General features: G+C 38.9%; 1 protein-coding gene across 7 annotated transcripts in view; it reads right to left on the minus strand.

Annotated features, from left to right (window-relative positions):
- SLC44A3 (solute carrier family 44 member 3) overlaps nt 1-25,456 on the minus strand; it is a 99,179-nt gene that overhangs the window by 18,777 nt on the left and 54,946 nt on the right. For 3 of the 7 annotated variants that reach the window (XM_086753585.1, XM_086753590.1, XM_086753591.1), the window contains exons 1-11: nt 22,345-22,438; nt 22,000-22,107; nt 19,872-20,014; nt 19,141-19,277; nt 17,717-17,810; nt 16,051-16,220; nt 15,402-15,491; nt 14,605-14,729; nt 12,906-13,092; nt 7,395-7,560; nt 1,098-1,254 (exon numbers count right to left, since the gene is read on the minus strand). In XM_086753585.1, coding sequence (XP_086609711.1) covers nt 1,098-1,254; nt 7,395-7,560; nt 12,906-13,092; nt 14,605-14,729; nt 15,402-15,491; nt 16,051-16,220; nt 17,717-17,810; nt 19,141-19,277; nt 19,872-20,014; nt 22,000-22,107; nt 22,345-22,371 — 1,404 coding nt within the window. In that variant the 5' untranslated portion in view covers nt 22,372-22,438. Of the gene's footprint in view, nt 1-1,097; nt 1,255-7,394; nt 7,561-12,905; nt 13,093-14,604; nt 14,730-15,401; nt 15,492-16,050; nt 16,221-17,716; nt 17,811-19,140; nt 19,278-19,871; nt 20,015-21,999; nt 22,108-22,344; nt 22,439-25,066; nt 25,172-25,456 lie in introns of those variants that run through there. The other 4 variants (XM_086753588.1, XM_086753587.1, XM_086753589.1 and 1 more) reach the window with 2 other exon arrangements.

Raw genomic sequence — 25,456 nt, forward strand, 5'->3', positions numbered from 1 at the left:
CCTACCCCTGAGTAGATCGACACTCTTGCCCAATTTGGTGTCATCTGCACTGGACTGGACTCCAGTCATGAGAGTCATTCTTTCTAATTCTTTCTAATCTTTCTTTGCTAATTAAATCTTCTACAGCTACTCAGATTACAAATCCACTTATTCTGCTTCCTCTAGAGGCAGAAAATACTCTGTCTTCTTTCTAGCACAACTCATCCCACCTATCACCTTTAAACAAAGTTCTTAGCTGACCCAACTCACCAAGTTTTATAACCAAGGCTTTCATATGTAAGTGACATAAAGCCAGACACACATCTTTCAAGTGGCTTACTACAAGGGGCTTTTAGTTAAGCATTCACAAACTATATCCCCATCATAGGTACCAGGGACAGTCAACATAAATACCCTGTCACAGCTATACATAACATGCCTCAAAGCCCAGGTTAACTCTAGAGGAAAAGATCTAAATTTAAAAACTTTGCCTAAATCTTCCTCTAAAAACAGAGGTGTGCAGTCATGACAGCCCTCTCTCCTTGCCAAAGTGCCAGAACTAACGGCAATGGTATGTTTCCAGCAGAAAATAAGAGATGGGGAGATGCATGAAAGGTTGAAAGAAGGCAAGCAACAATCAGAACAGCCTTGCTGTATTTTTTATGTATCTTAAAATATGTGGTTTGGATCCTACACAAATCTCTGGAATAGTTCTTATTTCATACGTTCTTTTTATAAATTTGTATTACAAGGCAGATGAAATCTTTTCCATAAGATATGTTATATGCAACAATAATGTTCTTATGTACCTTTGCTTTTTAAAAAATTTATGATGCAAAAATTTTAAACAGGTCATTCTGCCAAATTTTTCCTTTGTCCTTCACAAAAACCTTTACATATAAACACTAAATAAAGGTGTTTTTTAATGTTGGTGTTTTCTGCTTTTAAAAATATCTGAGTTGAGAGGAAAAAAGGAAGCACATGAAAAAAGCTTTCTTCATGAAGAAAATGGAATAAAATATAAAATCCACATCATATTCATTTTAAGCAATAATTTATTTTCATTAATCTCACCCTTTAACTACTATTTTTATAGTGTTATGGAAGTATATACCTACCTTTTGGTTTAGGATGTTATAAAGGTACAAGAGAACAATCCTTGGTATTCTCAGTATTGTGATTAGAAACGAGCCTTTTACAGCAGTTCCCAGATGATAGCAAAAAAGAACTGATATGGAAGACAGGACTGGGTGAGGTGGTGGGCTATTTTTATTTCTAGAAAGAAAACCAAACAATTTTAAAATGTTTTAGAAACTTATTTAAGAAGATATACATTGTATCTTCTCAGTATTTGGAAATTTACAGCATTAAGCTGTTATCTCCTTTCTCACTTGAACAACTCCTGTTTTCCTACTGACTTCATCTGAATGTTCACCTTCATCCAAAGGAAAACAGCCAAGTTTATAACTTTTATTGGATTAGTTTAATTCTTAAGCAATGACGGTTTTGATGTATTCAGTAATGGAAAAATACCTAGAAAAAAAATCTACAACGGAAAATATCAGAAGTAAGTGAACAACAGCTGAGACTACTTCCTTGAACACCTTCGCTCCAGTTTCTGTCACTTCTCTTATTCTCTGCAATTTTTCGTTTGTTTCTGCAAGATTTTAGCCTCAAGGAATGAATCCACTATTTCTGCTTTAGTAGTAAAATTAAAGCTAGAAAAAAATATCACGAGCTCTCATGTATAAAATTGAGATCGAATTTTGTTTTAAATTTTGTTCAGACAATTAATACTATTTTTTTTTTTCACTGATCAGGACTTGTTTTAAAATGGAATATACAAAAAAAAAAAAAAAAGAGCATCATACTATATGTTTAGAATTATAATTTGGCCTAAAAACCTTTTAATTCTACTGCACAGTAACCTGTATTGTTTTGGAGAAATAATGTGTTTTTCAAAATTGAAAAGCAAAGACAAAAAATTGGCCTAAACAGAAGTTTTATTTTCTTCGTTCCTTTATAAAGGTCAGTTTAGTCTCAATCATTTACAGACAGTAGTATGACACAGCTCTCAAGAATTTATATGAAAACCAAGAAATGAACTTAAAGCCACTCCTACACCCCTATTCAAATGCTGTTAAAAATAAATTTAATTAGATAAACACTATCTTTTAAAATGTTTCAGAAGATTAAAAAAAAATCCCACTGATCAAGAGTCATAAATAGCACTTCTATAAAGCAACTCTTAAGCAATTTGCAGAACTCTGAAAAATTTACTTCGGCAACAGGACCAGCAGCAGTTTAACTAAGTAGTTAAGTAAAGATCAGACCTTATATCACTTATAAGATGTCCTATTTTCCTAAGTGATTCCTGCAAAATCTCTTTTATCCTGAAAAATCAATAATTTGCACAAAAAAAAACCCTAAAAAAATGTAGTGATCAGAGAGTGACTGGTTGGGGCTAAAAAGCTCTATAAATATATTATTATTAAATTCTCACTTCACCAAGAGTTTAAATCATACACACTACATCAGTATAGGAATCATCGTTCTGCAGGAATCCTAAAGGTATCACTGCAGTTCATTCAAAACACTACTTTGCAGCTGAGAAGTTGTATTTAAATATGTGAGTATACCACATTATTTTAAGTATGAAATTCCAGCAAAGCAGTTCCTGAATTTATTATTTTTGGTCTTACAACCTGGGGAACAGCTTGGGGGATAGTGGAATTTTATACTGAATAAGGCAGGTTTTCTTTGGTTTTTTGTTTGTTTGGGGGTTTGTTTGTTTGTTTCTTTGTTTTAAGTCATCAGGTCTGTGTTAGAAACACACACATCACAATACAGATGAGTTATTCTATCCATATAGTACCATGTTTCCTTTTCCCTCACACGCTACCTTACATATGACAATCTCAGCCAGATCTCAGAATATAAAATACTAAGTTTCTGCAAGTTAAGTGTTAACCAAGGGTAAGAAATACAGAAAGAACAAAGTTTACTCTTATGTTAATAATTTACTTGCTACTGAAGAGAAAAATGAAGAAGGTTTTTGATATTTTTAACAGGACTGATTAATGAGTAGGAATGTCAAAATTTGAAGTTCAGTAAGTTTCTACACATTTGGATGCTTTTCCACACCTTCTTTTCCTAGCAAAGGAATTCTCACAAGAACAGGGTCTGACAAGATTTCTTGCTTTTGCTTCCAAACAGCTTAGAAAAAGAGCAAAGATTTTCCCTGTAACTCTTGCTCGGGGTAGGAGGCTAGCTAAACACTGCAACAGGTAATGCTTGTGACTCAACAAGCTCAAGATTGTCTCAATCATCCACCTACACCAAATTATCCTTAAGGATGAAGTTTCACCCAGCTTTGTACATTATATGGCTGCAATCCTGAAACAACTTTAGCACAAACATACAGTCAGCCACATGCACAAAGTTTCATGGCCAGTTCATATTGTACAGTGAATTCTGTGCATGCAGGCTCCACTGCATGCAGACAAGGCATCAGGGGAAAACAGGAATCTGCCTGATAGAACTGGTACAAGACTGAGTAGGGCCACAGCTTGCTTTTCCCCTTTGGTATTCCTATTTTGTGTTACTATGGGATTGTTTGATTTACATAGAACACTACTAGTGCAAAATCCTGTGAACCTTTACTCAATACCACACCATCTTTGAATATTTTTTTCTCTTCAGTGCTGCCAACTGTCCGTATTTTCTTGTAAGCTCTGTGACACTCGATATCTTTCTTAACACTGAGTGCCTTGAATCAAATGATCACACATGCATCTCAGCTTTCATTTTAAAACCACCTTTTTATGTGAAGAAAAAGTGTGATCTTGGCACACCCAAAAGACGCAGACATTGGAAAGGGGGGGGGGGGGCGAGCATTTCTTTAAAAGCCTGTCCTTCTTTTCAGAGCTATGCTTATCATTTTCCTCAGTCATACCTCGTCTGTTTCAAAGACTGTCTAAAAAGAGATGTAGTGTAAAATACTGTAGAAGCGTTAAGGAAGGGATCATATATTCCTCAAGTAAATATGATTCTCAGTTTTAAAACAAATACAATAAATTACCAGTTTTGTTACAGAAGAGACGTTATCAGACTAACAGAGAACACACAGACTGTACTTCCAACTGCCATTTCACCCGTTCTCAAAACCACAAGGGACAGGTCTGACTACATACATGCTGATGGCTCTTCTACATGTTAGGTCAAGTAGGGCAAAGAATGCTCATAAACATTGCAGATGTATTTGAAAAGGGAAGAGGAATCCTTTAAACATTTGGTCCTAGTTCATCTCTCAATGACTTTGATATAAATCCATAAACCTTTGTTTTTGACTTACTGGGAGATGTACGTATTTCATGTCTCTTTGAATCTATCAGAAATTGTGGTGCTCAACACCTTAGAGTCAGGTGGAAAACACCAATCCTGCAAATGCTTATATACTTCCTTAATTTGAACTCTGTGCAGTGACATACATACATTTGAGTTACTGAATACTGAGATGCCCCATCCCTGGAAACATTCAAGGCCAGGTTGGATGGGGGTCTGAGCAATGTGATCCGGTTGGAGATGTCCCTCGTCCTTGCAGGTGGGTTGGACTAGGTGACCTTTAAATGTCTCTTCCAACCCAAACCATTCTATGATTCCATAAGCTCAAACATGGATAGCACAGTGATGCCTGTGACACGAGTCAAGTAACCATACCACCTTCCCTTTAAACCCAGAGAGGAAAAAGCCTCATCTCACTGAAAAAAGCAAATATGCACATAACATCTAAGCACACTAAGATGAAAATAAACCCTCATGTAAACAGCAATAGTAACAGAGATGGGTTTTTTTAAAAGACTAAGCCCTTCTCACAAGTCATAAAAAGTAATCATTAAGCAAAAAAGTTCATCTGAAATAAAAGAACGCAAAATCCATTTTCAGTGGTGGTACTACAGGTGAAGCATACATCACCTGTAAAGCTAATCCAGCTAAAATGACTCCCTACCCTCCCCATTTGCAACTCGACTGTGGTGTTTGCCACACAGCACATTGCTCCATGTGCTGTGGAAGGAGATTTCCGCAGGGAAAAGACGTGCCATTTCCTCAGAGCACTTATAAGCCAAGCAGAAAGCCTCTCCGTGAGGTATCATAAACAAACTCTTGTGACATGCCTTTATGATGCTGCCCCAGGGAATACATTAAAAACATACAGCAGACAAACTCAGAATTGCTGGAACTGCTTGAGATAACCCTTAGCCTTGATGGTGCAATCGCTCTTGAGGCTAACCATCTTCTCCCCATTCCTGCACTGCTCTGCCTCTGCAGATCTGTGCTGACAGCCTAAAGGCCAGGAAGAGGGATCACCACCACAGAAAAATTGCATTTCTCCTTCCAAGCACAACTCTCTCAACACAATACATGTCACCTGGCAAGCATGAGGAGGGCTCGACAGTAGATCTACAAAATTATTTCAATACAATTGGGTGTAGGAACCTTCTGTACTCTGCGGCCAGTTCCTGCAGCAGTAAAAAATAGCTGGAAAGTGGAAGATCCTAACCGAGCAGTAAATGTCACCACAGAGATTTCTACAGGTGCTTCCCTGCTCTGTGTGAAGAAGATATGTACAGTGTCTTTGCCTTGGGGATTGAGATGGTGTATCATATCAAAATGCACTGCAGCGCACAATTCAGTAAGTCAGGGAAACTGCTTTTCTTCCCTATGCTTTCTTAAGCAAGCCAATTTAAATGAACCCTTAGCGCCTCAGCATTCAGCTGCTAAAGCTGAACCAGCTGCTAAAACTTGAGGAACATAAATTTGCTCAGAAGAAAAGAGCAGCCCATCCACCACAGGACCACAGACATGCTTGTGTTTAGAGCTTCAACAGGAAAAAGGAGATGACATAAGAAATGCGAGCTCCTCCCTTTTCAGGTCCTATTACAGCATGTAAAATAGCAGTGTGAGACTGTGTCACTCCACAGATCTCAGCCTTTGAAAAAGCAGCATTTTAGGTTTTGTATGCTCTTTTACTAGCACCAGTTTAGTGGCATGGCTGTTGGTGGCGTAGAGAATCCTAGCAGAGACAGGTTCCTAATACATGTGTTAAAACATTGCCCTGCCTTGGCTTTTTGGATGGGATGACAAAATATCACTTAAAAGAATGGTAGGCACTGGCTGTTATCAGGTCTTCCAGCTTTGCTGCTTTGGCTGGAGCAGAGCTGCTGCCCTGCGCAGCAAGAAATCCCTACAGAGTCACTCCTGCAGGTGGGGCTTGTGCTGCTGGGCGGGGGCCATAGATCGTTTGGAACATTTCAGCAGGAAGCCATTCTGTCAGCAACTGAAACACTCAGAGATACACTCTAGAGACCACTCACAGAAACCTGTTACGTAGGTTTTGGGTGAGCCCAAAGCCTCCGTTCCTAGACACCCGAGCTCAATGGTTCCAAGTGGCTGTGGCCAGTGCCCCAGGGTTCCCAGGCCCTCTCCTGCCAGGCTCCCTGACTCACTTTCAGGTCACCTTCCACAAGGGCTAACTTTCCAACAAATTGAGATTATAATCAAATTCCTCTAATACAAAATGAAGAAATGCCTTAAAATGCCAGAGTTTTACACAGATCAGAAAATCTCATCAGCAGAGAGCTCATGAAATACTTATAAGGAAAAATATTTTCAGAATAATACTCCCTTCATTGTCAAAAAACTCAATGTTATGAGATTTAAATCTTCCCCTGCAATGACAGGATAGCACTGCTCCAGTGCATGAAACCAATTTAATTTCATTTTACAACACTGCAAGTCCAAAAAACCAGCATAAATGATAAAAAGTGGAGATCTTTCCTCATTTCCTCCACATTTACATTTCAGGGTAATACATAATTCAAGGAAGTTTGTTTACACATCTCTAAATTCTTAACTGTTGTGTTAAAGCATTTACAGTTAACTGAAAGTATCTGCACAGAATGAAAAAGAGTAGCAGACCAGGCATTTATGCAGTTACAACACACGGAAACTCAGAGCAGGGATGAACGCTCAGGAAGAGGTCAAACTGCCTATAAATACATGAAATTACCAAGGAGCTATACACTGCATCTCCATTTGGAGCTAATGCTGTCTCCTGGAAAAGGGTCAAATGCAGCCTGTGCCTTATGAATGGCAATTTCACCAGAGCTCTACTGGCTGTTATCAAGGCTCCATTTGGCTCGGTAACTCCAGCTGTAGGGGTGAGGCACATTCATATCATACACATTGTAAAATCTTACTCAAGATCTTGAAACAAGAAACATTATTTTGTATTAAATTGGATTCCAAGATACTGAGATAAATTGCAGTCTATTTGAGACTATTTTGCCTATGAAACAATTGAAAGTAAATGCTGGAAAATCCCCACAACTATAGGGGGGCAATTCTGCACTCACCTGTTGAAGTAACAAGTAACCACTGCCCCAGCAATTATCATTTGCTGACAGGCAAGAATGAATTCACTAGTCCAGATAAGGCCAATGAAATGATACCATGCCATGTAGGAAATTCCAGATAGAGCTCTGTATTCTACCTGTCCTCCTGAAGTAGTCTGTGCAGTACCTGGAGTTGGGATTACACCATTGTATTATTACAACATATCAGACAAGAAAAACAAAAAGTACATATATGAAGTGCTTCTGTACCCTTTTTCTTAACCTTTCTTGAATAAAATTATGAAAAAAAATAAATGCAGGTACTATTTAATTCTATCTGTTCTAATGAAGTCAGGGAGACAAAATTTTGTGACCCAAATAGAATTTCGAAAATTAAAATCTCACAAAAAGCAAAAACTTGGGTTTAAATTGGGATTGAGACACAGCTGCCAATAAAGTCAAGAGGACAGGTACAAATTAGTAAAGATTTCTAAGAAAACATTACTCAATATTTGAGTAATCAAATGCTTCAGAAGTAAATGAAATCTTAATTTTCTTCATTCAAGTTTGAATAAATTCTTAGTCAGTTACGAAATGCTTTGGATTTTTTAATAAGAAGCAAAAGAGAAAGACTGAAAAAAATATTAAGAATACATAACATACCATTGCAACAAAATGAAATTATTATTTTAATTATTATTACTAATTAGAACCATGGCAACTAGTTATCTGTTCTCTATACTTTGCAATCTTTGTGCAAAACATGGGCATATAAAGGCAGCCTCTCCAAAAAAAAGAAAAGAAAAAAAAAAAACAAAAACAAAAAACCCCTGACATCCGTATGGTAGTATATGCTCCAATGTTACTACTGTATTCCGCAACATTGACAAATTAATTTATTCAAGACAAAAACAATTGCCCTCACTTGTGTTAATAGCAAAGAATTTATTCCATATTCAATAGATGGCTTTTCACAAAAGGTAGGGGTAACTCAGATAACTTAGTAATCAGACTTTTCTCTATGCCACTTGGCTCTGAAATCAGGTCAGGGGATAATGGCATTGGGACATTTGTTCCTAGTGAAAGTTCTCTAGCTCCACAACCTGCTATTTTTTTAGTTTACCAAGCCTTAAATCTATTAACCTTAAAGATAAATATGTTCACAAAATAAAACTGTCTCTGGAGGTGAGCAGTTTCTTATTCTAACTCCATGAAAGAAATACAAGGTGAGACACAGAATTGTCTATTACTGCTAGAACAGCATTATAACTTAGGCTTTAATACTTCATGTTCTCCCACAGGACAGCACACCACCTTCAAGTTGAAAATTACTACAGATACAAAACCATCTATGAAATGGTTCACTTACTTCTGCCCTATTTTTCTATAGCCACTGAGTTCATACTCAATAATAGCTAAAAGTAGGAACAATTAAAGATTTGTTTTCAGCAATACCATCAGGTTTAGACAAGCTTTATAAGGCTTCACAACTAAGGTCCATTTGTCTGTAAATTATGAAAAATATTCAGCTACTCCATAGTAGCACTGCAAAATTATTTTAAAGTGCTTTGAAAGGATAAAAAAAAATGCAACATGGCTGTATAATTATTACATGGTTAATTAGCTTAAATATATATCTGCATAAAATAAGTGGAATTATTTTACTCCTACAACACTAGCACTACAAGAAACTCATCCCTCTGAGATGCTCAGAGAAGAATTATTCGCTGTTCAAGGACAAGAAGAAAAGAGTAAGTCTGTGAATAGATTTACAGCCTATATCCAAATGTATTTTAAGCCTGTGAAATGCAAGACACTTGATGGTGTGCAAAAGCTTTTTTTTTTCCAAGGGGAATTTTTGAGGTTAGATTCGTTTACTCTGAGACATTAAAATAAGCTATGTGCTCTATCATTCCTTCTTGTTCTGAATTCAAGGGATTTTTCATCTCCCTTACCTCTTTCAGAGTAGAGCCTCTGACTGCCATTTTCCTGCAGCACACACAACTAGCCAAATATGCCCATTAACCGTAGTCTATAGCTCTTACTGAGGGAATTTACGCAAATGACAGGTCCATAAGATGCAAGGTGATCTCCTACCTCCCCATTTTAATGCAAAGACATTATCCCATTTGGTAGCATGATTAAGCATATTTTTCCACCATACAATCCACCTGAACATTTCTTTTTTTTTTTTAAAAAGGCACATTTCAGGCTTTGCTTCTGTAGTTTTGTCCTGAAGACTGACAAATGTATGTATGGTAAACTAATTCTGTTTGCTTTTTACCAGCCTACTGAAATAAGCACCTGCAGTAATAACAGTAAAAGCTTTGTCTTTCCTGGCCAACCTTACACACATGCATGTGCACAGCGCTGTGCTCTGCTGCACAGAAATAAAGCACACACACCTGTGAGTTCACCATTGATCACTTTGCTGTCTAGGTATAGTAAACTGTTTCAGTAACTTCACAGAAATCCATTTACTGATATAAACATCTGTGTCCGATTCCCTATTTTCTGGGCCTAGCATGCATAATTTCGTCAACAGAATTACATGCAACACTGTTTTTCATATGTCAGTCTTAGTAGCACAGATGAACTTTAAAGCCACCCTAGATACACTGTTGAGACAAGTATATGCCATTTTCCTCATCATTCCACTGTGATCTATCTGTCTACACAAGCTAAACTTTCTCAACAAAGCCTTGGAATATGGCTTAATTTATCAACAGAATATTTTTCTCCAATGACATAATCACAAATCTTTCTGGTGTACTATACACTCTTAAGATGTGGTAACATTAAGAAGTCAGTAAAGAACTCAAGTCCCTACGGCTGAGTCACCAAATCTGAAAGCCTCTGATCAGTACAAATGTTTATCTGTTGCAAATACTTCAAAGAAGTGTTGTTAACAATGCAAACAGGCACAAGTGTTTGCAGCAGTATTCAGAAGAGTTTCTCCATCTGACTGTGCAACCCAGTGCTGTGCCATTGTGTCAGTCAGTACAGCAATGACAGAAAAGTCAGTGTGCACACGCAGTATCATTAGCTACATTTTGGTATGTTCAGACTTACATCAAATGCTCTTATTTGGCAACTGCTGCTGCAAGGTTTTGCTGATGTCTGGAGCCTGTAAGGCTGTTGTAAGGGAAGAAAATCGTGGGAAGTCCAGTTCAGCAATTTCCTTATCAGAAACAAAGAAACACTGACCAGAAAATAATGACAGCCTGTTTATCAGCTCCTGTTAACATGAAAATAAGATGTGCCCTTCCCACTGCTAAGTGAGGAAAGGGTCTGGCATCATACACTGAATCTTCATGCTTCCTGCAACAGAATTTATTGTGTTATTTTATTTACTTTTTTTCCATGCAGTGCTATTTACAGCTAAGCTATCTGGCTGTAATTGGAATGTCAAGGACCCTGCAGGAAATAGATTTTTATAGCTGGTTTTGCTACTGTTTTATGTGGCAGTTTTATTGCTCACTTGCCTGTAGGATGCACCTTTACTACATGAAAATCTCACCCCATCTTCTCATGTTACATTACATATATATACCATGTGGACTTCACAGCTCCTGCAAGCTGGAAAGCTGAAAGACATGCTTTGCTGTGCCACATGGCCACTTCAGTTCTGCTGTGAAATGCTGTACAAATTAGCAAACAGTAAGACTCAATGACCCTAAGACATATCAGCTTTTCCAAAGCACAGCTGAATTCCATTCCTAGCCAGCTAATGGTTCTAACTGGTGCCACTGTTTGTGCAGTTTCAAGTCTCCTGGAGTCTGGCATTACCCCTAGTTTTCTAGGTCTGGAATTCACTCAGGCTTTGCTGCTTTTACAATTCTGAATTACCAAGGTACTTAAGCAGGTGCCTACCTTAAAATCCATAAGTAGTCCCATTGATTTTAATAGGATTATCCACGTGTTTCAAGTTAGTCATGTGCGTAAGTACCTTTCAAGCGTGGCCTATCATTTCCTATAGCTCCCAAGAAGTTAGTATTTTCTCAGAGTAACACTAACTTCTGGAGAGGACGTAAATAAGGTGCCTGTGTGGTCCCGTAACGATCAGGTGCACCCCAGCTGAAGTGAGGATCATGTGCTCCAGAGCTGCAAGATGCAGAGACACTATAGATATTCTGTAACTAGTGAAGATTCAAGGAAAATATTAAGAACAGGTGCAGCACAGCAGCAAGGCAATTTCACTTGCCCATCTCTCTGTATTAGACAAAAGACTAGTGTCTTTCTAAACATTTAATTTTTTTTTTCAGCTTTCTGGGTATATTTGCATTTAAAATATAGTCTGCGTAGCCCCAGAAAATATATTTGTGAAAATAAGAAGTCAAAGTGTCAAAAACAAGAAAGCCACTACCTGCATTTCACAAACTGAATCCTGGATAGGCAACTATTTGTCAACAGAGAAAACAAATAGCTAAAAGAGAGTATATTCTGGGAGATCTTCAGAGAAGTACTCTCAGCTGTTGCAAAAAGTCCCCAAAACTCAAAATCAAAAGAAAAACATTCCATTGACAGGATGATTGCAGAAAACTAGTATAAAGCACAAAGCTGTTCTGCAAATGCATTATTAACCATACAGTACTATATGTATTTATTTTTACAGGATGTGAAAGTACTCATCCTAGAACAGCAGAACAACCCCCAGCGAGCTACCTTACTGCGAGCTGCTTTAACAAGCAGCATTTCAGAGGACTCTTATTTGGGCTGAAAATCTGAAATACAATCTAAAGGAAAATTTTCAATAGCAAATCTAATCTACTGTTCATTTATCAAAGTTTTGAACCACAAACCAAATCTGAGGTAGAGTATGGGACTGGAAATCCAAACAACAACCATACTTCTTGCTGACACCAACGTCCTGCCTCACCCCGACAAATCTCCTCAACCTGAGAGCTGGATAAAACAACCCTTCGCCACCTCCCCAGACCCTCAGAAGGCTAAAATTGCCTCCGAGCCCCTCTCAGGAGGCGGTGCTCTGTAGTCAGAGCAGCTGTAAACAACAGAGCCGCTGCTGCAGAGGCTCTCTCGCACTGCTTTACCGGCACCCAGCGGGCCCCGGGGCCGCTGCAGGCCACTCCACGTTACCGCACCAACGCCTCAGCGCCCGGGCTAAGGACGCCGGTTACACCCGCGGGGTAACACCAGCCACCACTGAACACTGGCAGCTGATCAAAAAAAGAATAATTACAAATACAAATAATGAAATTAATAGAATCGAGTTTTAACCAGAAAAATAATCGAATATGTAGAGTGGCATTTTTCCACCCAACAAAACTAACTCCACAGAGAGGAGAAAAAAAAAATCTCTCTTCTGTACTGCCATGACTAACAGAACTACGGCAATGTTGAAGACTCCAACAAGCGGAGAAAAAAATAAACAAAAAAAAAGGAAAAAGTAGCACAGCTGTGTAACAATGCTACCCCACATTTTGTACACTAACACCAGGAGGTACCATATTTAAGAAGTGAACTTAGGAAACAGAGAGCATTCATCCAAAAACATGGAGAGCATATACTTACCTGCAGTTCCTAAGCTGAGTAGCACAGCAACCCAAAACACCCAGAACACAATGAGAATCAGAAAGGTCCAGAGCGGTTGGAAGATGAGGAAAGGAATTCTGCCAATGATTTTACCAACAATTCGAAAGAGCTGTACAGTGAACTGAAGCCTCTTTCTTAGTACAAGTATAAGGGAAAGCAGAACGACCTGTTACAGGAAATAAAAAGACAATTTCTTGGGATTTTTCCTTAAGAAAAGTGTCAGAGTTATCAAATGTGGGATCAGGGGTTACAGGTTTCACAAGGATATGACAGCAAGTCATTTTACACAAACTTACTGCACACTGGAAAAGCTTTCTGAAACACTGCCTATATTCTCAGAGAGCCTGTGGCTTAAAATATGATTTTCTGAAATCATGACTACTGTTTCTTTAAAACAGAGCAGGATTCATAAAACTGTAATTCACCCAATGGAAACAGTCTGTTTTGCTCTATAGCAAACACAAATGTATGTTACATGCTACACATTCTTTTCACATACCCTGCATGTCATGAACGTTTAAACTTTCTTCCTACTCTGGTCAGCTTGCCACTGTACACAATGGTAGGAGGACCAGTCCTTTTCTGCAGAAAGGACAGTGGCACAACAAAACTAATTTGAGAGCTGCGTATGTATGGAAGCAAAGTAGACATAAAATGAAACCTCATTTAAATACTTTTTTTCCAAAGTTAAAAAAACACCACCAACAAAACCCTGACTCAAAATCCCCACAATGTCCCCAGTTCTTTGTATACGATAAGGAACTATGAACAGCAATTAAAAGAGAGGTTGGAATATATAAAAGTGGTAACTGTTTCACTAGTTTTCTTGCCTGCTCTAGAAAGAAGCAACTGGCTCTGAAGAGAAGCATAACCCGCAGCAGTGGATGTTTCCACAGTTCTGCAAACAACAGTCAGTTGTACTGGAACACACATGCATATAATGGAACCTTTTCTTACCCCTTTATTATCAACAGAAGTAAAAAGGTCACAACTTACGGAGGATATGAAAAAACCTGATCTGTGACACATTTATATTTGTCACTGCACACTGTCAGACTGTTCATATCTGGTGAATTCCAGTCTATGGATCCTACTCTGCTTTAAGAAAACAGAAGAACAATCATTTTGACAAATGCTTCATGAAGTCAAATTGTCTGTACACTCATATTGAGCAATGACTCCTTTAACATTGCAACATCAGAACTATAAAAGCTGCAAGCCACACTCAGATTGTCTGTTGGAAAACAAGTCAATGAGAGAAAAGCAGAATTTAATCCCATCACTTGAGGCCTAGACACTGCTACCTGTGCTTAACTAGCCCTTTCATTGTCTAAGATAGCTGCCATCCCTTTCTCTTATTGCCTCTCTGTTCACTCAATATGATTTTCCAGTTAGCTGATGCACAGAAGAATGGAAATGGAATACAATTCTTGCACTTCTACACCACCAATGCTAACACTGTTTGTACGGGGTTGAAGTGTGGCAGAGCCCTGAGCTGACAAACAAATTCCACAGTGAAGATATAAAACTATTAAAATGAGTGTAAGCAGATCTTACAATTGATTCTCATTTTCAACTTTGAAAGGAAAGAGGAATTATTTTTACTGTTGCAGAACCACTGTAGTTCAAGTTTTAAAGTTACAGCCTCTGCCATTGCTTAGGGTAAAATGCTACTTACAGTAACTACTGTCGAAAAGATTGCATATCCAAGTAGAAATTTTACATTTTCCTTTTCTGTTTCCAATTCAGTGCTGGGATCATTCCTGTAGTCATAATAGAGCCACCAGAGAACACCTGAGACAACTGAGCAAACAAGAGCAGCATGAAGACGGACAGCACTCCCCAGGCTGCAGCACACCACTGTTGGCAGGCTGATGTCTGCCTGGCCTCCATCAGGAGTCTCTTGCCCTTCCACCTAACCCAAGCTCAGCTCAGGAATACTGTTGAATAGCAGAGAGGAACAGTATCAATGGTCACAGAGAAAATTTACATAATGGTCTGCTAGTCTGAAGTAAAACCACAGCAGAACATTTGGTCTTCCTACAGTTATTCTAAAGCTCAGGCATGTAATTTCATTGAGGAGATACAAAGCTAACTCTTATGGAATGATAAGCTTTAGCTGGACACATTCCTACAGTTCTCCTTTTCTAAAGGAGGCAATGTAAAACTTCACTAAACTTTCTTTGAAACAGTAGCATTTTAATAACTGTATTCATCTGCCAAAATAAATGTTGTTTCCAGGCATCTATAAAAAAATTGAAAATCATCACCATCCCAACACTCAGCAGCTGGAACAGCACAGCCAGACCTTGGAACCCAAAGGCAGGTAGGGCTCAGCTTGGAAATGGCTGTGATAAGCTTAAGGTTACTGATGGCCATGGAGAAAAATGATAGCTGTTTGTTCAGCTGCGTGTCCTTCCGTTGAGCAAGATGATCCATTTAACTAAGCGTATGCTAAAAGGTAAATATACTTACATAACAACCCGAATACAACCAGTGCAATCAAAGTATGGACCAGAAGTGTCCGAATGAATCTGAAGGCTAACATCAGTATAAAAGAGAAGGCTGAAAAATACACCAAGTAAGTTTATTATGAGTGTTACAACACATTTAACTTAACTCTTACTGACTTTAAAGATAAATTTAAAGTTCTTGCAGAAATCGAGCTTTTATTTTTAAACAGTGGTCTCAAAAGCAACAGCATTTAGTAAAGCTGGCAACCTTTTTAACACTTAAAACACAGGTGGCTGTAACTTACTAATAATGAACTTATAACTGAAGTATTTCATCTTGGGAATTATTAGCTTTTCAATAGTATTTTGTATAAGATTTAAGTTAAAATGTTCTTGCTGATGCCATTTTTTTTTCATTAACAACTTCTACAGTCCCCTGCAATGAGGTATACGATCATATCAAGAAACACAGTATCTGGAGTTTCATAGAGTTGCATTTCATCAGTCTATTAAATCCCTCCTGATAAAACACAATCACTCTTTCTTAGAAACAATTCTGCCTAGAAAATACGAAAAAGATAACTTTAAATTAAAAATATAAAGTTAATAGAAACATTTGAAACCTCATATTTTGATTGAATATCATTATTGATTTTTACTTATAACCTTACCTAGTGCAAGGACACTCAGTCCTATCACAGTATCTCTTCCTGCCAATATTCCACTCAGAATTCGGTGAAAAACATCCATTTCATTAACCATACTTATTAAGACAGATGCATATTTGGAATAACATTCAGGATTTTGTGGAACACATCGATTAAATAGTGGAAAAGATTTACTGGAAAGTTAAAAACAAAGATGGCAAAAAATACTAATTACTGAACAGTTTCAAATCCAGAGATCCATTCCACCACTCTTTTCCAAGCCCTCTGCAGCACCCTACTGGCATTCTCGATGCAGTTTTGCAGCCACAGCCAGCCAATCTGATCTGTAACCTGACAGGCATCCTTCCCACCCAGGAGGAGACCTTGCACATGGAGTCTGACACAACAGGGCACTGAGCATGGGAGTGGTCTGTTACAAATGGTAGTTTTATGCTTCATTTGCTAAATAAACTCCTAGCAGCATCATGCCTGTATCACTGTACCAGAACATCCATTCAAGATCAACCTAGGAGAAAAAAAAAATTAACTATCTCAATCACCATCAGCTTGTAGCTGTTATCCTCACTCTAGTCTGGCTTCACCTGCTTTGCTCCCATGTGTTTACCTAAAACCTAAACTCATGCTATCATAGCTGTAAGCTACATTGTTGCAGGTAATTCTAGACCGCAAACACTTTGCATTGTTTTTATGATACTTAAACATTCTAAAAGCCACATCAAAACAATGCTTGTAAGGTACAATTAACACCACCAAATATTTACATATGAAATTATTTGCCACTCCCAGCCAAGCCTGTCAAATATATTTACTGTCCCACTTTGGCAATGCCGCACTACAACAAAGACATATTCACACCTAAAAAGGAGAGGTTTGCACATCAACAGTTAAAAACTTCTCTGATCAGCTTTGCTTCTACTATGAAATATTCCTGTGCAAGATTAGTAACTTTGCTGAGTTCCTTGCCAAACACAAAAAGCCTAAATTCAAAGAAGTAAAACATGTCAGATTTTTTCATCAGTTTATATGCTCTCCTTTGATCCACTGTATATAATGTTTTTATGTGTCTCCTGCTCTCTTCTGTTTGCTTTTTCCCCTCTATTTTCTCTTGTTCAGAGTAGATGACTTAGCTGTGCAAATATGCAGATTCCAATTCTTCGCTGTATTTTCATGACACAGTGGAATTTAAAATCATGGGTTTAAGGATTTTTACTCACAAATGCCAAATGTTAAAGACAGTGCCATCCACAGAACTCTGCTTCAAGCCAGCTGGCTACAAAATGATTCTGATGGAAATGTCTGGGTTCAGGATAATAAGCAAGGCACAAGACCGCAGCTCCTCTTCCTTGGCATTGAGGGAAAGAGCAAAAGTCTGTGCAGGAGAAAAGTCGCTCCTCATATGGAGAGTTTTTCTCCTGATTTGGAGAGGAAAAATCTCTAAAGTGTAGAGGAATGGAGGGAATGCAGTACTTGTTCATTCTGTGGGACAGGACACTGGCATGTTTACAGGCATACATGAGAACTCCTAAGGATACATGTACAAAAAGAAATAAGCAAAGCAAAACCATTCTGACTTGTAAAGCATCAAGTCAAATACAAAACAGGAGGAAGCAGCAATCCTTAGGAAGCTGTTTGGACTCAAGGGTGCTGTAAAGTATCCAGTAATTCTTACCTTGGTGGAACTGGCAGTGCGGGACACAGCTCAGCTGCCTTTGCATTCAGTGTGTAACTGGAAACGTTCAGGCTGTAAACACAAAGACAAGAACCTAAGGGGGAGGGGGGAGGAAACAGTAACTTAGTTAAAGTTTTAGAGAAAAACACAGGATCAATTAAGTTTTGTTTACACTTCTGCTTTGATCCCTTAGCCAGCCATATTCATCCCTGATATTTCAGTGAAAATGTAAGTAACAAATTAGTTAATCGGGTGAATCTAAAACAACCTCTGCAGAATCTTTTGCCTTCTAGACTTAACTATAACTACCATTTGCTGATCTTCCTGGAGGGCAGGTACACTCAGTGTTCCACAGTGTGATGCTTCAGCTCTAAACCCTTACTCATTAAGATAAGATAACAGAAAAACCCAAAATGACAGAAGCCTCTCATGATTTAGAGCAGAATATATATCTGTCCAGAAACTTAACGTTTTCTGGGCTCTAGGGAAAATATTACCAGGTACTCTGACAATAATACTCTGCTCCATTATATAATGTTTCTGGGAAAGAAAGGCTGGATACATTCAAACCATTCAAAATGCAATAATGCCCTCTCTCTCGAGATAAACATGCAAGCAGTTTTAGCATGTAGATGGAATTTCATGCAATTACATTTAGTTACACTGAAAATACTTATATAATATCACAGGTTCTGGTTTCCCCACATACTCAATGATGGCAAACTAACCCAAAAATGAAAGTAAAACAAATGTTGTTAATAAACAACAATCTTTGCCAAACAAAACAAAAAAGAATGGAATTCTGAATTCCAATAAAAATAGCCACTAATATTCATATGGTCTGCAGTTTATGCAGGGTTAGGCTGCAGGTTATTTTATCTGTATGTTGGACATGAATGAACTGGAGTTGCCTGTTTTGCACAATAGCTACTTCTGACATCATATCCATCTTGAACAGCTGAATAAAATTAAAAATTTTCTAGGTGGAATAGCAAAATTTGGGATCTGATGTCTGAAGGAATAAAAACACTTGTGTATCTCAGGAATTAATAACTAAATTTAAAAAAAAAACAAACAGTTGGACAAGTTTCTCAAATAGCATATGAGCTCTGTTCACCTACTGGCACCCCCACCAAACTACACTAGTCCATTCTCAGCAGCCAGTTTTATGCTGCATAATCTCAGCATTGTGCAGGAATTAATCAATAACTTTTGAATTTGCATAAGAGAGCTGTAACATTTCTAGAAACCATGGCTTTGAAATAAAGCAGAAACAAGACATTTTATTTCCTGTTGCCATGGACCGCTCAGGAAATTAATGGTAAGAAATGACTCCCTAGCATAGCAAACATAAGAATAACAAAGTGAAAGTTGCTCAACTGTTCTACAGATACACTAAGATATTCATATTCCCTGTTGCACACCATTATTCCTTGCAAAACTCTGGAGATCTTCCAAAGAGTTGAGTTGCTCTTGTGGACAGCTAGACACACACAAGGAAAGTGAACTGATTTTGAGGCTTTGCATTTCCAGGCCACATGAATTCAGAAAGAACACATACCTAGAAAGAAAAAAAAGATTATCTTTTCAAATAACAAGCTTTCTGGTTTTTATAGGTTTAAATTCTGAGCCTTCTTTCCATCTTTTTAAAGCATTACAAAGCAAATAAAACTCTTTTTCCACACATAATGGAAAAAAATTGAGTTTGAAATCAGAAGTTAAGAAGCAATTTGAGAATATGCTACCTTTTTACACTTCATTTTATGTTCTCAAATGGGATCAGAGGCTGCCAAGGTGAGTGCCATTCTACACGGACTAGCTCATGGGAGTCAACAGAATGACTGGGAACTTGAACATCCAACTTCCTTAAGTACAAAGATTTGCTATATAGAATGACTGCTGCTTTAGCCAAAGTCCTATTTAAGATCCCATTTAAGAAGAAATCAGTATAAAACATAACAATGTAGCACATTTTCAAATTCCATCTTAACTTTTTAGTTTCACTCACCATTTTACACCATCCTCACACCTTTTTTTTGCCTTTCAGTGTAAGCAGGTATGTATACACATATGTATGTGATTGACAACTAGAAGATGTGTATCTTATTAAGTTCTTAAACATTTCATTTATTTAGACATTATCTGATGTACTCACTTTTTATGAGTCATATCCTGTCCAGAAAGAGGTGCCTCTTTTACAGGAGTGTTCTTCCTACCACATATGTTCCCGAAGCTGTCATATCCAAGCAGGAGTCTTTCTGCAGCACCAGCCATCACAGCATAGCCAGTTATAAACATCTATTAAAATATTTTTTAATGTGAAAACATGCAATGTTAGCTTTTCCTTCCTATTCAATAAACACTCCTTTTAACTCATACGTTTTTGTTGTGTGGCTGCAAACAGTTAAATCTAAAATTCACCCCTCTGCGCAAGGCCAGAGCAAGTCATATGGACAAGTTTAGCCCTATTGCCTCCTTACAGCTTTCCTTTGTCATTCTTGAAAGTATATAAATTATGCAGAGTATCACAGGAGAAGAAATATAGGGGTCCTGATTAAAATAATATGAAAGCAGTTATAAGGTGCTAAAAACTGTCTCTACCGAAGCCTGTGTGTGTCACTAGGCAAGGTCACTCAAATGGTAATTATTCACATGTGCTCACTGCTTCTCATTTTTCAGGATGCCCTTCAAGACACACCTGGGCAATATAGCAGCTGAAACGTTGAGCCCTTGCAGCTGCTAGTTAATTTAATCAGACGTCTATTTTAAACACATAAAGTATAATTAAAATGTAGGTTACCTGAAATTTCAAGAAGATGCATTCTTTAACATGTGAAAAACATGGAGAGCGCCACACTGTGGACTTATGTGACACTGCGCTGATCTTTTAGATGCTCTGCTGTTGGATCAAAGCCCCAGCAGATCAGCTCCATGGTAAACCTTAGGGGCAGCTAACCACCTCCAGTGTCCGAGTAGCAGCAACTCTTAGTCAATGCAAGAAGCCTTGTCTAAGAATGCAGCTTAAACTCTGCTCCTGTACTCTATAAGGACCAAAATGCCCCTTGAAAAAAACTTTTCCAAGTGTCAAGAAGCAGTAACTCTTCTTCTGGGAAGCTGGTGAAGTCCTGAGCACCACTTTACCCAAAAGCCATTGAAGAACTCAGTGATTCAATCGTCTCCCCTGTCCCATGGGCTGTAAGCTACATTTCATGCACACCAAGGACAATACACTAAGCTCTATGGCTACACGCCAACTGCTGGCAGCAGCGAGTTTTCTCAGTCCCACATTAACCACTACCACTCTACATGGAATTGTTGAATATCAGCTGTGCTGGAGACAGATTCTACATATCAGATCCAGCACAACTTGATTTAGAGCTTTTATTTATTGTTCTGCTTTTAACACTTGTGACTAAAGGTGGGATCTGGGTAAAAACCGAGTCTCATACACAAACATGTAAGTACGTGCTTCCTTAGTTCACAGTGTAGTCTCATTGTCGCTTGTATGTTTGTAGTCTAACTAGTTAAATTTTTTTTTTAATTATGACTGCATATTAATGCTGTCTCAATTTGGACATCTTTGTGGAGAGACTCCACAATTAAAGCTGCCATCCTACTTGTGGATGTGGTATTTGTTACAATAACAAAATATTTTCCAATCCAGTTTATTTACATAGCAAATATTTGTTAATAATTAAATTGTTCTCAGAAGAAAAAGAAGAAATGAGCTGGTATTGTAACTCAACATGAAATATGTTTTCAGGAAAATTCTGGCATTCCTTCTAAAGATGGTCCATTGCCATCAGCATGGCAAATACTGTGTACGTGTGAATTATATTTTAAGGGCAGAATGCTGGATAGAAGCCATAAATATTGTTAAGTAATAGCTGGCTGTATGACTGCTAGAGGGGTGTGTCTGTACATGCCAATGATAAGCATTTCCACAGAGTTATTAATGTGGTTTCATTTTTTTTCACTATGTGAACAAATCAGTGTCACTAAAAATTTTTTAATCTTTTAAAAATAAGGTTAAACAAAAGACAACAAATACATGTATATACATGGCATGTAAAGTACACAGGCAGAACTTAGAAGGCTATGTAACAGACAGTGCAACAAAGCACTGCACTGCCACAGAGGTCAGTTTTGTCCCAGTGCAACCCTGGGACGTTAACACCTGTGCCCATGATAATTTCAGTTTAGATTTACTATACCACTGTGCAGAACCGCATCAACTCCAGATCTCGCTTTTCTTTCAGAAAAAAAAAAAAAAGCATGCTTACCAAAACAGCCCAGAAAAGAAAGAAGACGAGCAACCAGAGAGTGTCTGTACACTTTCGGTAAACGACTGGTCTCCATTCCCTTAGTTCCGAAAGACTATTTCCAGAATCCTAAAACGAAACAAAGAAAGAAAATTAAAAAAACAAACTTCCTGTGAAATTAGAATCAAGTTTCAAAGGCCTGAGATTTCTGAAAGAGCGTAATCTTCTACTTGGCAGCTCTCCACCAGCAACAGCTGCGCAGCTTGTCCATAACGAGGTGCACTGCCACCCCGCAACGCCCCCGCCGCCCCGCACCGCCCGGGCAGGCCTGGCCCCCACCCCGTGTCGTGTCCGCCCGGCGCTCACCTGTTGCCGGCCCCCGCGCCGCTCCATGCTCCCGCACGCCGAGCAGGGCCGGGCCGCGCCGCCGGGCTGCGCGGGGGAGGCAGGCGAACCTGGGCCGCAGCCGCCTCGGCGACCGCGGCGCGGCCACGCTCGCTGGGGGACGGCACCAGCGCCCGCTGTGCCCGCCGTGCGCGCTGCGGGGCCGAGCTTGCCCGCGGGGAGCGCCCCGGCCGGGCGGTGGCACCTCCGACGGCTCCTCCTGCCGCTGCGACCGGGCACTGCCAGCCCCGGTCCGGCCGCGCCTCCCGGAGCCGTGCTGCGGGCGGGCCACGGTCCCGCCGGGCGGCCTCGCTTGCGGGAGGAGAGGGCATTTCTTCTGCCGAAGCCCAGCGCCAGCGGCCGGCAGGGCGCAGGCGGGGCTCGGATGCCCTGCGTTGGCACGGTTCATGTCCCTGGGCAGGCGGGCCGGTTCCTTGGGCTGGGGGAGCAGCGCCCGGGGACAGCGGCACCCCCGCTCCCGGGGCACGGGGGCCGCCCGGGGACTGCCCGGGCTGGGCTGGGCTGGGCTCACCCCCCTCCCTGCGGGGCTGGGGGTAGCAGAAGGGACGAGGCAAACCTGCCGTTCAGCCGCAGCTTTACAAGTGGGCACCGGCTAGAGTGGGAGGTTTGTTTTTCACAATTAGTTATTTAAGGGAGTAACTGTATATTTGCTATTGCCAGTACAAAATGCCGGCTGTTTCATTCTGTGAAGCCAGCTGATACTGATGCCGTTCGGCTATCCCGGCTGCCTTGTCACTACAGTCAGTCGTAGATCCTTTCCAGCTTGTGTTGGTTTGGTGGTTGTTCATTCAGTCCCATTACACTGACGTGTTCTGTTAGGCCATGATTACCTCTCATCGATGTCCACATGAATTCGGCATGCACAGGAATAGCCACACTGAATTAGATCAGTGCTTGTAACTTGAATGACCGCTGAATGCAGAAATTATTAGCCACTTTTAATAACCTGTTTTCTCAGTGCTGTCCCTGTCGTCTTTTTATTTATATGTTCATTAAGTTAAGCTCAATAATCTAGAGAAACTTAAGATTAAAATTTGAAAATATATTAAAAGTACATTTTTGTTCCCTTCCTGACAGTCTATGGAAAAAAATGTCCTCTCTGAGAATACAACATCTGTAACTGCAATAAAATTGAATTTAATTGGAGCTATTTTGGAAAGCTGTTTAGGAATTGGTCCATCTTGTACAGGACAGAGAGCATTAGGTTGGTTTTGCTTAGAAAAAATAACTTATTTCAATCCTGAAGTGAAAATGCAGAATAAAACTTTGATGACAAGCTAGGATAGATGGAAGTAAACTGGTAATATCAGAAACCAGGATTTTTTGAAAAGTATGCATCTCTGCCCCAGAACATTTCAGAGTCCTTCTAAGCTAACTGGAAGTAAATACATTTTTCAAAAACTTAACTTCTGCAACATTTCAGAGATTGACTTTTTAACTGATTTAACAGAGCTTGGTACAATTCTGATTTAAATTTACAGCTCCCTTTCACCCTCCAAGAAGTGGTTCTAAGAAAACATGACAGGAAAGATTTCTAAAACCTCTGTGTCTTACAAAGGAATTATGAAACCATTTCATTTCCAGCCAATTCACAGTTCTTGTCTTTATCAGCATTGTGCCTTTTAGTGCTCATTATTCATCCGTTTGTAGAGTTTTCATAATTTGTGTGAAAATTAGAACAAAATTCTAAAACTTAATTGATGTTGCAAAAGTAATTTTGTGTCTATTGAACCTAAACAGAGAAAAAAAAAACATTTTCCTTCACTATGCACTATTGCACTTTAAAAATATGTGAGAAAGTAATTTTACCTTGAAATACAAATGTGAAATTTCATATGAAACTTAACTTTTTTTTTCCATAAGAGAAGTTTAATATTATTATATCAGGAAAAAGAACCCAAATTATTAATAAACTTTTAATCTAGACACAAAGAGTAACCTTATTATCTGATTAAGAAAAATAATTCTAAAAGAACAATGCTAATGATGAAGGCTGATACTAGAATTTGATGGCTTGCTGTCATCGCATGCTAATATTAGCTTTCATTGTTGATCTGGCCCTTTTTGAACGATTCTCCATTATGTTACATTCTTATTGTGAATAAAGGAACTCAGCAAGTGGAATAAGTATTTTTAATAAAATCCAGATTCCAAGCAACTGAAGTTTATAGAAAAACACTGGAATCAGCAGTAAGGCTGGCTTTTACCAAGCAATATAAATCATAACTCTTGTATTCCTTCAATTAGCCTAGGAAAAGTTTTCTTATACTTTATAGCATATAACTCGGGATTAGAATAGGGTTTAAAAAATAAATTAAATATTTTAATTGTAGAAGGGTTTTTTATGAATTTCAAACATGATCAAATAGAACATTTATTCTGTTCAGTAACAGATGAGTAATCTGACCGTGTGTCACTAGGTGGTGCTCTGCTCCCTGTTTAGAGTTGCAGCACAGCATTTCGGGTTGGTGAGGACAGACTTGCGCTATGTCAGCCAGTACTCACAAATGAGGATTTTCATGTTACAGTTGAAGAAAATACCAGGAAGCAGGGCTTAGATCTGAAAAGGGATTTAAACATCCACATCCAAAATGTAATACTGAAAGCTCAAAGCTCTTGCTTGTTATTTGTCTGATCCTGCAAGTGCCCAAATTGCCAATATAGATTTTAAACTTTTTCTTACCACTTCCACAGGAAGGAGCCTGGTTCTGCAGCTGAGTAGTTCGAGCACTCAGTGGGGAGTTGGGAGTTTTAGAATCGACATTTTGTAGGGTTGATCCAGTTTAACCTAAAATAGAAATGAGATTTAAAAGAGTTCTGGAAAAAGAGTATTGGATTACAGAACTGTTCCTTTTATAAGAGCACTAATGACTTGGCCAGAGAGATGTACGCTGGCTTGTGCTCTCTCTCTGGTGAGAAGCCCAGGTTGGAGCCTTTGGTCTCAATCCCTTGACCTACATGAACAAGATGCTGACTTTATAATATGCTTCATCTAAGTCTTGTATCCAACTACAGCCACTTTCCTGGGAGATCAGTATGATGATTCACTTACAAGTCTTCACTTCTCTCTTCA

Source organism: Chlamydotis macqueenii, chromosome 8 (assembly GCF_036417535.1).
Source record: "Chlamydotis macqueenii isolate bChlMac1 chromosome 8, bChlMac1.mat, whole genome shotgun sequence".
NCBI classification, from domain to species: domain Eukaryota; kingdom Metazoa; phylum Chordata; class Aves; order Otidiformes; family Otididae; genus Chlamydotis; species Chlamydotis macqueenii.